The 15,430-nt window shown below is 40.3% G+C and overlaps 1 protein-coding gene across 2 annotated transcripts in view; it reads right to left on the reverse strand.

Moving 5' to 3' along the window:
- Nucleotides 1–15,430, reverse strand: part of USH1C (USH1 protein network component harmonin) — a 605,394-nt gene that overhangs the window by 34,587 nt on the left and 555,377 nt on the right. For both annotated transcript variants that reach the window (XM_069223746.1, XM_069223747.1), the window contains 3 exons: nt 13,092–13,191; nt 8,231–8,340; nt 912–967 (listed from right to left, as the gene is read on the reverse strand). In XM_069223746.1, the coding sequence (XP_069079847.1) occupies nt 912–967; nt 8,231–8,340; nt 13,092–13,191 (266 nt within the window). The remainder of the gene's footprint in view (nt 1–911; nt 968–8,230; nt 8,341–13,091; nt 13,192–15,430) is intronic.

Here is a 15,430-nt window from a genome sequence, read left to right on the forward strand (position 1 = left end):
TTCCTCGAGGAAGGCTCAAATTTGAAGAAAAAAATTATTTTCTCAAAACGTTTATAACTTTGCATGTGTGTTGACTGTACAGCACACATACAAACTGAAAAAAACTTGACTGTACAGCACACATACAAACTGAAAAAACTTTAAAACTATGCCTGAGAATATTGTACTAGAAGGGTATTCCTCCAGTATCAAACCTATTTTAGACTCACTCAGACATCTGTGCACCATGTTGAAAGATGTAGACATGGGGCTAGGCAGGAAGAAAATGTGCGAGAACACGGGATGACAGCAACAACAACTTTGGTCACTAAGGAATGTGGCATATTAATACATTCTCCCAATTGTATGGTGCTGAATAGTACTAATATGCAAATATGCAAATTAGGACACGGAAATTGGAGAGAAAAAAATTGAAGGGAGAAATACAAATCTGTGGAGTTTTGTTAAGACAAATAAATAATTATTGAAAATTCATGACAGTCCTGAACGGGACAAACAGGAAAGAAATGCAAATGTTACTTGAACCGAGCTTGGAGTAAATCCTTGGTAAAATCGAACAGCACAGGGGACAATGTGTAGTCTTAACGAACATCAGAGTTTCAGGAGCAATGAACTGCAGTACCTTTAATGATTTATGAGACGAAAAGCAATCTATTCCTGAAGCTGGCCATCAAAGCAAGTTGAAACCTGCAGGCGCCAGAAATATAGACGACAAGGGTGGAAGAGGGGGCGTGCAGCGAGCCTGAAAGCGCGCGGAAAAACTACAGCATATTCTTATGAGAATCCAAGGTTTTCACAGCCAGGTGGTGCGTGAATCCCTACACATCTGGAGTGTTCCAGGCTGAAAGACGAAGAAGGCCTTTCACAATGTAATACATGTATGCTCGCATTTAAATATGACACACACTTACATTTCGTCGTCATATTCTTTTGGGGGTGACACAGCGATAACTAGATCTATCCAGTCCTGTAAAGCAAACACATGATATCTTGGCAGGTATTCAATGAAACTTGATACTTGAAGCAATACTGTTTCTTAAATCATTCATCACATATTCTAAAAGAGTAAAATATTGCAAGCATAGAAACAAAATGCAAACATTGGTAAGGTCAACCGGTTCGACCTTGGCAAGCAGATGCGTATTTTTTTTTTATTGCAAGCATACGCCACAAAAATAAAAAGAATATAAAAAATCAAGCCTTCTATCATTTAAAACAGGTGGCCATATTTTTGCAATAAATGTTTTTAATTAAAATAATAAACATAGCATATCATTTTAACAGATCAGTGCTTTGCAGGTACTTCATGGCAGCCAGATTTACTCGGAACAGGTTTAGAAACCATTCTTGTTTTAATGTACATCACAGGAAAATTATTCTTTTTGATGCAAAGAAAAGGTACTATTGGCTTTAAGGTACTGGAATTTGGAGACAGTTTGAATGTACAAGCATGACTGAAAATTTTAAAAGGCTATACAGTGGGATGCCAAGAATGTCGACACATTGGAAAAGTCATGACCTACCACCCCCTGGCACTGAAGAGCACTTCTTGTATGTATATATGCAAAAATGGTGAGGCATTTGCCAACACTCACAGTACAAGAGAGCCAATCATTGAAGTGGACTGACCTGTCTTCCTTGCTGAGTGTTGTGGTGAGCGGAAGAAATATGCGGATGGCAGTTGAACAGAGCAATACATCAAGAAGTTTGAGCCACAGCCCTTCTGTGAATTTAGACATGTGAGTATTATTTGTAGATTGTTTTGATTACACGAAGCTGGTATGAAAGCTAAAGCTGTTTCTAGGTGAACCCTAAAAAAACTGTAATTCCAGCCACACAGGGTAATGTCGGAAGTGGAAAGCCTAATGTCAAGTTTTTTCTCATATGGGACACGTTGTTGCCAAATTATGTTAAGATTCTGTTTCAAATGGATGAAACAATGATTCAGGCATTCTAGGACTCATGTAGACCAATACATTTGCTTCATGAAATGTCTTCTATTACGACTTGTCCGGGCAGTTTTACTAAGTAATATGCCTCCAGACCACTCTGAGGCTTCAGGTCTTTCTACTCCAAAAACTCAGATGTGGGGCCTCATTTAGTAGGAAATGACACAGTGTAGTGCTTCAAGCCAGCTTGCTGAGCTGCACGGAGTAATTTCAAAAGTGCAGGGATGTGTTGTATTTACACAAATGCAATGCATTCCTGGACTTTCCTCTGCCCTGGTGCACAAACTGCTGCCTTGCACTAACGCAGACACCCTTGCGCCATGGTGCAAGGGTGCCTGTGTTGCAGGTATGATTGTTTATGTGCAGGAAGGGACAACTTCTTGCTCATTAACAAGTCATTAAGGATGTATTCCTCTTTCTTGTGTGCTGCAGAATGCAGCACACAAAGAAAGAGGCAAAACTGGGAGAAACAATGTTAATTCTCCCAATTAATCTACTTTAACAGCACCCACGAGGTGGCATAGGAATCTGATGCATTCCCAGTCTTGTAAATCCAGGAATGAATCAGATTCCGTCAAGTTCCATGCGTGTTGAGAGGGAAAACCCACAGCAACACCCATGAAACACCCTTTTCACGCAGAGTTATGAGTAAAAGGGGGCCATATTTACAAGGCCATGAAAAGCCTGTACACTGTGCCATTGGAGTGTAAACAAATGAAGCTCCGGTGGTGCAGTTCACTGCTCGGGCCTTGTAAATGTACAAAGGGAACAGACAACGTTTACCCCAGAAATGCCGGTCACCTTCCTCACACAGACCCCCTGCAGATAATTACCACCTGGTCAGAGCATATGGCGAATATTATTAATAAACTCTCTGGAACTGGATAAAACCTAACCTAAAGGACTCAAAATTCTGGTTCCGACAAGTTATTCTCCATTCCAGGAAGTTCAACTTGTGATCCCCATTAACCTACGAGGAGATAGGAGCCAGAATTAGTAATTCTTGGCCCAGTATCCACTCACGGAGTTAACGAGGAACTCAGAATGAGGGTTTACGCCTCGAAAATCCGAATGTGCAGCCTTTCCTGTAATCGCCACTGTCTCTGAAGGCGGCTGGTTTAAGCACAAGAAAGATCCTCTCTCGAGCATATTTCTACAATGTAAAACTTTGGAGAGTTTCAACGTTACATTGTAGGTAATAATTGCTTCAGTGTTCACTAGAGACCCTCCATCCCTCCCTCTCGCTCGCTCTCTCTCCTTATTACTGCAAAAAATCCAGACGCAGATATGATGGTTTAATGGTGGTTCAGGAGCTGAAACAACCCAGTACTCATTCGCTCTCTAAAGTAAGTAAATGTACATGTCCTTTGGTGTGGGAGAGGTCTCTCTCCCTGCACTTCAGAATGGAAGGCAAAATCATCACTAACCAAATCCACTCCCACTTGGGATGGCTTTGGTGGCCATCTTGGGGTTCACTTAATCACAGGCTGAAAAAAGAGGATCGTGGTCCGGCCTTCTCTGTTTTCTGAATACGTGTTTGATGAAAATACAAGTCGAGGCCAGATCTGCCAGGATAAGTAATATGATGTAATCCACTTACACTGTTTGCCACATGATAAAACCACACAAATATCCTTTCATTCATTTTACAAAAAAAGGTGACTTGAATTGCTCTATGATTATTAAGCATAAATATTTCACTAGTGTACACTCGGTAATGCATGAAGCAGTATTTAGGAATACAGTACGAGCAGAGTCGAAACTTCCTTAAAGAAAGGCAAGGCACCAGCCTTAGTGTGTCATCCAGTGTGGAGCTAAATAACAACAAAAGTCCACAGAAACTGATTTTTCACTGTATTTGGAGCACTGAAAATTCTCACTTTTTTTTCACAAACTGAAAAGGGGCAAACACTATAGTTGATAATATAGGGAACAGTCACCCGAAAAGTGAGAAACAAAATGTAAACTTTTATAAGCGAGAGGAGAGGCCGAATAACCAAAAAGGGACATGCTGATCTACATATTTCAGACAGTGATTATGATGAGGATGAGTAGCAATTAGGGCAGACTATTTATATTTCAAAATCTCGGGGCTTCAACGGTGTCATGTGAATACCTGTCAAAGAGCTTCGAGGCAGTCAACTAGGCGAATTAATTTCTATGTAACCATGATAAATCTAATATAGGCATAAAAAGTAAGAAAGAGAGGCTACATCAGGCAAAAAAAGAGCGAGGTTAGCACTCACTATTAAGTACATGAGCCAGAATAATATTTGGAAAGTTACAAAGTTGAAACATACATACAACGCCGTCAATTGTAATAGCTATTTATTTCTTGAGCCTCGTATTTTCATTAAATGTCCAAGTGGCTGCTTCTGATTTTTCCTCTGTGTTTTAAAATTTTAATTTCGGATTTCTGCACCTTTTGATTTGTGAACTTTGGAACTGGACGTTCCAGACTCCGTAGACATAAACACTGATTGGGAGTACAGCGATTATGGAGAATGTCAGACTATTTTAAAGATCTCTTGATGCCCAATCACACCCTCTGCCCACTCACGCCCGCCACCCTTAGACATTCAAGTAAAGGAAGGGATAACAAATATAGTCATGCTTAGTGAGAAGATGCTCTAAAGCTTCACTGAGACACAGAACAACTACATCACTGGGAGCAGCAGTATAGGCATCAGTCACACACATAACAGATGCAACAGGGCAGCAATAAAGCAAGCTTTTCTCACACACAGAAGAAGAATATCACAGCAATACAGCAAGCTTAGCTCACACACAGGAACTGTTATAGAATGCGCAGGTGCTCTGCAAAGCAGACAAAGAAAAGGCAGAGTACGGCCAGCAGAAGTCAAATCAGCATTTGTTGACATAAGGTAAGGAGACTAATTACTTCTCTTTATATAGCATACACTATTTGTGATTATTTTTATTATTCTGACTGCAAAATAATATTGTCATTGCGTTACCCTCTTTTTGACTACTCTAATAAGTTTACAATTTCTCGGATAGCTAAAGATTGATTTAACCTGCATTACATCACAGAAAGTAATTACTCTAATTACTTTGGCCTGCCTTAAATTGCAGAATGAGGTTACTCGTGTTATTTTCCCCTATATTAGATTAAATGAACCTGCATAACCCTTTGATTATGGACGATGAGTGCTCCATGAACTTTACTCATTAACTGATTCGATTTTTAATGCTTCACTGTGATTAAAGGAATATAATTTTACCACGATACTCTGCAGATGATTACAGCAGACTGCAAAACATATTGTACTCTGAATTAGAATGCCTGAGACTTTATTTAACCTACCTTCTATCGGGTTGCAGTAGGATTTTGCCATTGTTTTACCCTGATTAGTCACCTTTGTTTTAGATACCACATTTCTCAATCAGTATTCAAGCGCAGATTTCTCTTAATGTTTTTTGGTGTGTTAGATTATAGAAGATTGTCTGGCTACTTGTTGTACAACATAGAAGATTATTCTGATTAAATGTTCTGCTTATACTGTGTTAGAAATGGGGTCTTTGGTTGACAGTCAGGTTACCTACCCCCTGTTCAAGTTAGGACCCTCGCTCTAGTCAGGGTTAAAGAGAATCACCCTCAGCTAACCCCTGCTCAAAGAATGGCAATTCCAAAGAGGAGGCAAAAGTAAGTCTAGTGTTGGAAGACTCTGGGGAATCAGACATATAAACCAGCTGGCCTTAAATTGAGCAAAGGTTCACTGAGAAGAAAATTGTACCTGGCCCTAATCAAAGATGACAAATTCTGGTCCCTGCTTAAAAACTGAAATCACCATCACTAGTGCAACAAGGAAGGAGAGTAGGCAGCCCTGCAATAGCCCATTGAGTAAAATCCTCCACTGGCTAAGATATGCAGGACAATTTGCAAATACGATAAATATCCCTAAATGGCTGAGGACAGTCACACTAGGCCATGTGAACAGTAACATGCAAGATGTTTTAGGGAAATGGTAGTTGGTATTATCCCTTCACCCCACAATGAACTAGTTTTGTGAAAATACGGCCCACTACTCTCCCAGTATAGCTCTCATGAGAGCTGCAATAACCAAAGTTTTAATATTTCTTCTATGAAAACAATGTTGGGGAATTAATACAATCACATGATTTATTGCACCCTATCATTGTATTTCTTCTTAGACTGATTTCCTTTTCATTTGTCCTTTTACCTTCTTTTCTTTTAATGTATGACTTTGACTTGAAAGTGATTGCAGAAGGCAGTTCAACTGATCCCTTAACTCTTTTATAGATTAAATAATGGGGTTCACCAGTTGTGGTACGCTGATGTATTTAACAGTGATTGTTTTGAATACCTTAACTTGAAATATATTAGGGAATGAGTATTCTGTTCATATTACCTCAGAATCATTTACAAAAAATTAGAACAAAGGAGACTAATCAAGTTACTATACTCTATTACAATAAAGTACCAGATTGTTCCAATCTCTGTATCCTGCATTATACCAGAAAATCTGATTCTGAGATGTTTATTTGACAATAGAAAATTATTACTATGTTTACTTTGCTTTCACTGGATTACAGAAGGAAGTTACTTTGATTGCCTTTATTCCACACTAGATCGCTGGTATTGTTGTTCTCTGCATTAGGTAACAATAGATTATTCCAATTATTTCACCATGCATTTTAGAGAAATTGTCATTACTTGAATTTATCTTCCCTGTGTTACAGAAGAAGATTACTTCTATTACTTCAGTCCACTCGACTAAATTAAAATCACAGCAGGATTATTCAGCTTGGACTGTATTTAAAAAGTAATTACTCCTATTACTATTAGACTGCTTCAGAGATCTTGGAATGCTTTGGCTTTTAATTCAGTTCCTAGAATTCATGTACTCTGCATAAGATTACAAGGGGTTGTAACTCATTGTGATTGACAATGCATCAGATTACAATATACTATTCTCATTAGTTTACACTATGCAGAATCACACACACACACACACACACACACACATATATATTACTCCATTTACTTTACCTGTTACTCAGTTGTAGAAGGGGAGCACTTTTGTTACATTATATCACACAAGATAATCACTCCGATTAGTTTAAACTGCATTAGGTTATGAAAGGTGTTTACTCAGATTTCTCTTCACTACTGAATTACAGAGTGGGATTACATTTATGGATTTACTTTGCTTTAGATCAGGTTTAGATCAGGCTTTAGATCATAATGAGCTTAAGCTGAGTGCTTTAGCCTTTATCTTATTAGTGATGGAGATTTCAGATGTTTTACTCTTTACCTATTGCTCTGAATACTTCACCTTTAATCAAGTTACATGACATATCACTAACTATGGCGCTCTACCTTAGTTCATTGAGATTCAATCATACACGTAATACGTAAAACCTAGACAGTAGCAAAATAATTTTAATTGGCACACACACACATACACAGCCAGCACAGCATGGACAGCATTTTTGTAATTACACACTCAACCTGTTTGGAACGGATAGCATTAGGTTATTTGTTTCTCACACAACAGAGGTACAGCATTGCAGGAGCAGTCCCATGTCAGAAAGTAAATAAGTAAAAAGTGTCAATTACATTTTTCTCACTTCAGTTAGTACTCCTGGGAACTAAATGAAGTAATCTGTATTTTTTTTTTTTACAATTTTCCCATTCTTTACTTTATATAACTGCATCAGAAAACATTATCAAATTAGGGGTCCTACGGTACTTAGCTTCAAGCAATGTGGCAGCCACTCTCTTTCATATATGCTGTAATGGCTCTTAGTCCTTTTGCTCTTTCATTGGAGGTGAGTGGCATCGGTGAGCCACAACAAAGGTGATGGCCTTCAACAACTGGTATAGCCAGAGGCAGAAGGTCTATAATGCTCTTAGATCATTCCACAGAGAGAGGTTAAAACGTTCTCAATTAAAAGAGAGACACGGACAGCCAAACATTGAATTGATGGAGCAGAACGTCTTCACCAGTTGTTGTTGGCCCTCAGAAACTATGCTGTTTTTAATTCAGGTCTCAACATTTCAATGTTTTAATATAGAATTATTATTCTAATGACATTCCATTGACTACCTACCGCTCAAATCTATCCATAACTTCTCTAATAATCTGAACACCAAGGAGGGGTATTACAAAACTGATATAGTTCACAATGGTACACAGTACAACACTTTTTTAAAGAATCAAATACATTACAAAGTAAAAAAATATCTTGATAAATGCAAATGTTCTTTAAACAGCTGCCAACAGCTAGCCTACCCCGCCTTTGTTCCAAGCCTTTGTCAGCGTTGCCTGGGCTTCTGTCAGTGTAACATCTGTCAAAATCTTCCCATTGACAGCCATTATCTCATCACCTTTCACTATTCCACCTACAAAGAAGACAAATATCATGTAAAATAAACATATGATCACCACAAATGTTGGCAGCAGTAGTGTATAGTTTAGATGATGTCTGAAAAGTTTGTGAATCTTTCTACTTATGAAGCTTAAATACCAAGCAGATATCCAGTCAACGGCAGAATAAATGTGGACAAATGACCTTTGAAAAGTGATGTAATCTAACTCCTGTGGTATAAATAAAGCCTAGTAAGAATAGATTTCCTCATAATCATTAGGGCATATAGTATCAGCTTTTCTGCATGTAATTTATAACCCCAGAAAATATAGCATCAATTTCTCCTTTTACTTTGTTAGACTTGTCAGTGATAGGATGGTGTATCCCCAAACTACTTTACCTTACTTGTCTATTTTCGCTGATCTTGTTTTTGTTGGCTTTAGAACTGTACATACTTTACCACTTCAAACCAGTGCTAAAGTAATTGTGCTCATTTCATTAAACATTGTAACATTTACTTACACCCAATTGGCACATTGAATGTACCTGTAAGTCTCTAGTAAAGTGATACTACATGTACCCAGGGCCTGTAGATTAAATGCTATTAGTGGGCCTTCAACACTGATTGTATTACCCTTTTAAACATGTCACAGGCCTGCGTATGCAGTTTACACTACTATTTTGACATGGCAAAATAAACCCTTTGCAGTCCTAAAACTTCTTTTTTAATACACATAAGACACCCCTACAGCAGGCACTAAACAACTTATAAGGCAGGGTGTATTGTATTTAAAAGTTGGACATATACGTTTAACTTTTACATGTCCTGGTAGTGAAAAACTCTTAAATTTGTTTCACTACTGCAATGCCTACCTCTCCCATAGGATAACATTAGGATCCCTTTTTACATTTAATAGGTGCTAACTTTCAACTAGGAGCAAGTCGGATTGTTGAGTTTGGTGTCTAAAGAATTGTAATTAAAAACCATCTTTAATGGTAAATTTGGACTTTAGGCAATAATTCTAAAAATGGTACTTTTAGAAAGTTGGCATATTCTTGTCCCAACCATTTGGTGTCTGCAAACTGTATCCTGGGTCACATGACAAATTTTAGCTGGTAGTTGGTCTTTGAGTATTGCTCCTAAACAGTGAGACAAATGAGAATAAGTGTTGGCAGCATAGGCCATCCCTGACTTCATTAAAGGGAAGAGCTGTCACTTATCTCACTTACTCATCACAAAGCCTTTAGCTGAGCACACTCACAAAGTGTTTGACACTAGTCTTGTGTGCGTCCCGAGCATGCTGGAGCCAGGACAGTGAAAAGGAAATTCCAAACACCTCTGGGAGTGGAAACTTCCAGAACCTTCTACTTCAAAATGGGCCCCAGGTATAACAGATGGGCCATCAAACCCAACTCTTGAGTGCACTTGTGGACCTGAGGATGACACTTAAGGACTGCTGTACTGCTCTGCATGAACAATTGCTACTCTGCTGCCCTGCTTACTGAGTAAGAAAGACTGGGCTTGTATCTTGAACCCAGGACCACCAGAATAACTCCACAGGTTACTTGGCTGCCTTCCTGACCAGAGCCTCAGAGACAGAAAAGCCTCCAACCACCTTTAACCTAGCACCTGGAATCTGTCTGTTGAAAGTCCTACCCAAGTGGTGCCACCATAGCCCAGGATCCATGGAAGTAGGACTGAAGGTGCTCTGCCAGCCCAGCTGTGGTCCTGTGAGCAAAATAATCACAGCACAACGCATCTCCTCTCAACCGCATCCGAACTACCAATGTGCGATGAAGGAATTTGCAGCGCAGCCCGCAGCTTCCTCATAACCGCTGCTGCATGATGCATTCTTGACACAGGCCTTTGCATCACAAACCCTTTGTTGATGCCATCCTCCACGATGACACAAGACTTTTCATTTCAGACCCACAGTTTCTTTGGAACCCCTGCTGCGCGAAGCATCCCTGATGTCAGACTTTGCATTACAAGCACCTCCACAAACGGCATCCTCAATGACCATGCAGGACTCTGTATTGTAGGCCTGCAGATCCTTGGAACCACCACTGCATTGTACATACTTGATGCAGGATCTTACAAAGCTCAGCAACCAGTATTTAGAGCACTTTGTTCAGCAGGCCTAACTTGGCAGCTGTATCCAGCCTGCACTCAGTCACTGTCAGTCTGAACTTGTGACTTTGTTCTAGTTTGACGGGACCAGGTAACCAAAACTGGTTGTTTGTGCCGCTAGGCACTCTTTTTACTTAAAACCTTAAAATTGCATATCTTCAGTTCTACTACCGTATTTGCGTAGTTCCGGTCTCAAATAATTTGTTAAAATTTAGTCTATTTATTTTTCTAAATTGGTGTGTTTTTTGTGTTGTAATTTCTATTTATTACTGTTTGAAGTGCTGCATAAATATTTTACTCTATTTATGATTGCAGCTGTTCTGCCTCTTGTCATTCAAACGAAATCTCTTCTCAGTGGAATTAAAATGTATGTTCTTAGAAAATGCGTTGTTAGGAAAATGTTGAATTTTCAGAATTCACAACTCAAACGATCAAATATTTTAAAAAATGGATCTGTGGCAATATTTTATTAAACCGGTGCTTTTAGCTAGGAGAAAATGTATGATAAATTTAAAATGCAAGCCTCCACCCCAGCCCCCAGAGTGCAGACATGGCGCATAGGTTGCTCTCCTGGCTTACATCTGAAAGTGCGCAAGTCTACAGAGAGGAGTGAGTTGGTATGAGGAAACACTTAATTGAACAAGCGTGGGATATGCTAGTAGAAGAGTTTAAAGTCCACAGTAAAAAGTGGGAATTGTGCTCCTTATATTCCTCCTAACCATTCATATTCTGTTTTACATTTAAATATCAATATTCTATACAGACCATGGCTATGTATATATCATTATTGCAGATCCTGTAATAAGCATACTGGGTATTATTATCTTTCCATTGTCTGATTCTGTTATTGATCACCTTGGAAATTATCAAAAAATATTGTGGCTTTGTTAGAATATTAGATATGGGGTGAGATACTTGAAGTTATGGGTTTGTTATATTTTAAAATGGAAAAATGGGAGAACATCACTGTATCCTTTGTACAGCATAATGTGGAATCAGATACTGCTTGATGTACCAAGTAACCACTTTTAATACATAGCTGTTACATTTGTAAATGTGTCATTGAAACTGTGCCAATAAAAATCATGAAAAGCTTAGACTAGCATATAACTGAGTATAGCTTATCTATATAGCCTCAAATCAGTTCAACATTATGGCCCTCATTCTGACCTTGGCGGGCGGCGGAGGCCGCCCGCCAAAGTCCCGCCGTCAGGTTACCGTTCCGCGGTCGAAAGACCGCGGCGGTAATTCTGACTTTCCCGCTGGGCTGGCGGGCGGTCGCCTTCAGACCGCCCGCCAGCCCAGCGGGAAAGAGGCTTCCACGATGAAGCCGGCTCGGAATCGAGCCGGCGGAGTGGAAGCTGTGCGACGGGTGCAGTTGCACCCGTCGCGTATTTCACTGTCTGCGCAGCAGACAGTGAAATACATGTAGGGGCCCTCTTACGGGGGCCCCTGCAATGCCCATGCCAGTGGCATGGGCACTGCAGGGGCCCCCAGGGGCCCCGCGACCCCCCCTACCGCCATCCGGATCCCGGCGGTCGGACCGCCGGGATCTGGATGGCGGTAGGGGGGGTCGGAATCCCCGCGGCGGTGCAGCTAGCTGCGCCGCCGTGGAGGATTCAATGGGGCGGCGGTACACTGGCGGGAGCCCGCCAGTGGTGCCGGTCCGACCGCGGCTTTACCGCCGCGGTCGGAATCCCCATTGGAGCACCGCCGGCCTGTCGGCGGTGCTCCCGCGGTCCTCCGCCCTGGCGGTCAAAGACCGCCAGGGTCAGAATGACCACCTATATATTTAATTAGGTCTCTAATCCTCACCCTTAAATGGAGGGTCTGCTTGTCTGCTCTGTGATTAGTTCCATTGTGAGATTCAGAGTTAGCATTAAATTTACCAGATATAGTATATGCCATGGGGAAATCAGTTAAATTGTGCTGTGCCTCTTAGTGACATTGCGTCCTGAATCTGGAAACTGTAAAAAAAATATTTTTAATTTACATTACCATAATTACACACCTTCCATGCCGACTGATCAGTCTTTTCTTGATTCATATTACTAATACTCTGGAAATTGATATGTATTGATCTGTATTCAACTGACAAGCACATGGAACCTACACCTAACTCCCTATATGTGAGCAGGACTGGCTATATCAAAAGCCAGGCACTATCAATCACAATATAAGAGTGACGATCGACAGTCCATGACTGTACCACAGCCAGCCAACATGTCACTTTGATGCTATATTACAGACCATGCAATGTTAATCACACTGTACGTGCGACACAGGAGCTATCATTGGTTTTGGAGAGATGACGTGCAATGATCTGCTGGAGACAAGAAGATCACTATTTCAGCCCTACCTCTGTAACAGACCCCTTGCATCTTAACAACAAAGTCACTCCTATTGGAGGGAACATACTACCCTGGCCAATCAGACATGAACTCATTTCAAACTGCACTACAGAGGCCCCCCCAGCAACTTTTTATACCTTTGTAGTGACGTGAGGAAATAACAGATGGAACAATACCCAGATACACTCATGGCCAAGGCTACTCTGGACTTCAGTCCAAACTGTGAGTGCAAAAGTGGTTACATTTCGTGAACCCCTTGAACAAGTGCAATTTCTAAATTATAAAATAAACATTAATTCTCACCATGCTTGTCTGCAGCTCCACCATCGTAAATAGCTGACACGACTATTTTTCCAACAGGGGACTCAATTCCTCCTTCAACTGTAAGATCCAAGGGGCCTTCCTACAATTTTCCCAAAAAGATCAATGATACAGCTAAGCATTTGCAAATGCAGCACTGACGAACACAAAACATTGCTAGTGAAATTAATTTAAAAGATCTGTTGTCATCGGTAAGAGTAATTATTTTGCTCACTGTTTTTTAAAATCAGTACATTCCAACATAGCATAGGTTTTCTTAGCAAGGTGGAAACCACTGATGGTCACATTCCTCTTAAATCTACTGAAGGTTATTCTACTGTGAGCAGTCAGAATCTTGAATTGTTTTATTAGGCTTTATGAAAAAGTATTTCAAGATGGCTGGTGTGCATGCGCATGCATGCATGCACACACATGGAGCTATCTTAGAATAGTGTTTCAAAAAACGTAAAAATATAAGTCTAATATATCAGAAACAACTTTTCCAATTAAGCATGCAATGGGAGAAAAATGTTCGGTGTTCAGGACACAAGAAAAGAACCAAATGCAGAACAGTGAACTGAGATAGACAAGAAATAATATTTAGTGAAAAACATACCAAAACCCGACTTTAAGTCTATATTGCATAGAATAGTTCTCTGCCACAGACAGCTTATGCTGTTCGCAGGGAAATCATAAAAACCGGATAAAATGGAGCAATTTACAGAACAATTTTCTACTAATTGACCAAAGAAGACATACACTTCACAGACCTTTCTAAAGGACCACTCATACCATAATACAGTGAATTCATGGGTTTCCAAGAATGCCTGGCTTCCTCAGGGTTATGGGTACACACCAAAAAGCCTTGTTGGGATCGCCGACGTTATTGTGTAAAAACATAACATAAGGACAACAACATTCACAAAGATAAATCCGCACAACATACATTTCTTATAAATAATTCCTTATTAATGAGGTAGAGGTAAATTAATTTCTGACTTTGCCGTCCCATCCAATACTTTCCCTCTTACCACTTTTGATCTGTCGCAGATTCGTTCCCTTGCAATGCTTTCGTGCTATCCAATGCCGATGGAATGCCCCAAACCATGCAATTGCCCTTCCTGAATTATTTTAGAATTTATTGACATTAAAGCAAAGTGCCCAACGCATAGCCTTTTTATGGAATTCCAAACAACGCACAATTGCATACCAGAAAGCAGTGCTCTGTCATGAGAGCTCAGAGTGCATGGTCATACTCCCAGTCCTGAGGGATTTCATGTTTGGGGTAAGAAAAAGGCTGTTTTGCAGTCATTCAGAAAGGCTAAAAGAAATATTCACTCTATTCTACCCAATTTTTTTATGTGTCTTCTTGGAATACTGGGTTTTTTAAATTCTGTATCTATGATGTTCCCTACTGCTACATTAATAGCATCCACATTCCCTATGGTGACTGATTTGTATATTAGAACTCACTCCAAAATGATTAAACAAAAATAAAAGATAAATATATTCCAACAAAGAGATGTCAACATATTTATATAGTTAAAAGACATTTATAAAAAAATACGTTTTCCAAATGAAATTACTGTGGGAGAACAAATGTTAGGACACTGCAGCTGGTATACAGTAGATTGTTCCTAGGCAGCCTGCAAAGCGACTAACATTCACAACAAGAAAGCGGTTGCAATTTTAAAGAGAGCTTTCAGTCGAATGATCAAAACAGTTTAGCTGCTTTTTTTCAGCAAGCATTAACAAAGCTAATAGAATTGACTTGTAACTGAAAGTGTCTGAACGCTTCTATCCATGTTGTCATTAATCCATCCTTCGATGCACTGAAACATCCATCTTCCATGCACCCAGTGACTCATTCTTGCTTTTACCTACTTAACCATCCATAATAACACATACACAAACTCAACAATCATTGAAGAGGCACTTCAAGTTATCAGCCTTTTGGCTGCCAGTTCGTGGGGCGGGGGAAATGCTTTGAAAAGTTTGTAATGGCTAGTCTCTGTGGGTAACAAAATGTTTCTAGTAGTTTGTGATACCAATGTGTGAGAGGTGTGAGCGTGCTTTAGGGTTGAGACTGCTTTTCAGTTAGGGGTGAGAAGAGGGTGTGGCTTGGCTGGCCATGATGGCGGGCGCAGGTTAACAGAGCTCCATGGTGGGGCCCTAATCCAGTGATCCAGAAAGCCATCAGGTGGCGGATGGACCGCTGTGGCATGAGGTGCAGAGGTGCAGAACTCGCTGAGCACCATCCACGCGGACCGATGCACCAGGAGCCGAGTTGGAGCTGATGCCGCCTACGTGGTGAGGCATTGCGCAGGGGTCGCGGTGCTGAG

This window comes from Pleurodeles waltl, chromosome 3_1 (genome assembly GCF_031143425.1).
Source record: "Pleurodeles waltl isolate 20211129_DDA chromosome 3_1, aPleWal1.hap1.20221129, whole genome shotgun sequence".
Taxonomy (NCBI): domain Eukaryota; kingdom Metazoa; phylum Chordata; class Amphibia; order Caudata; family Salamandridae; genus Pleurodeles; species Pleurodeles waltl.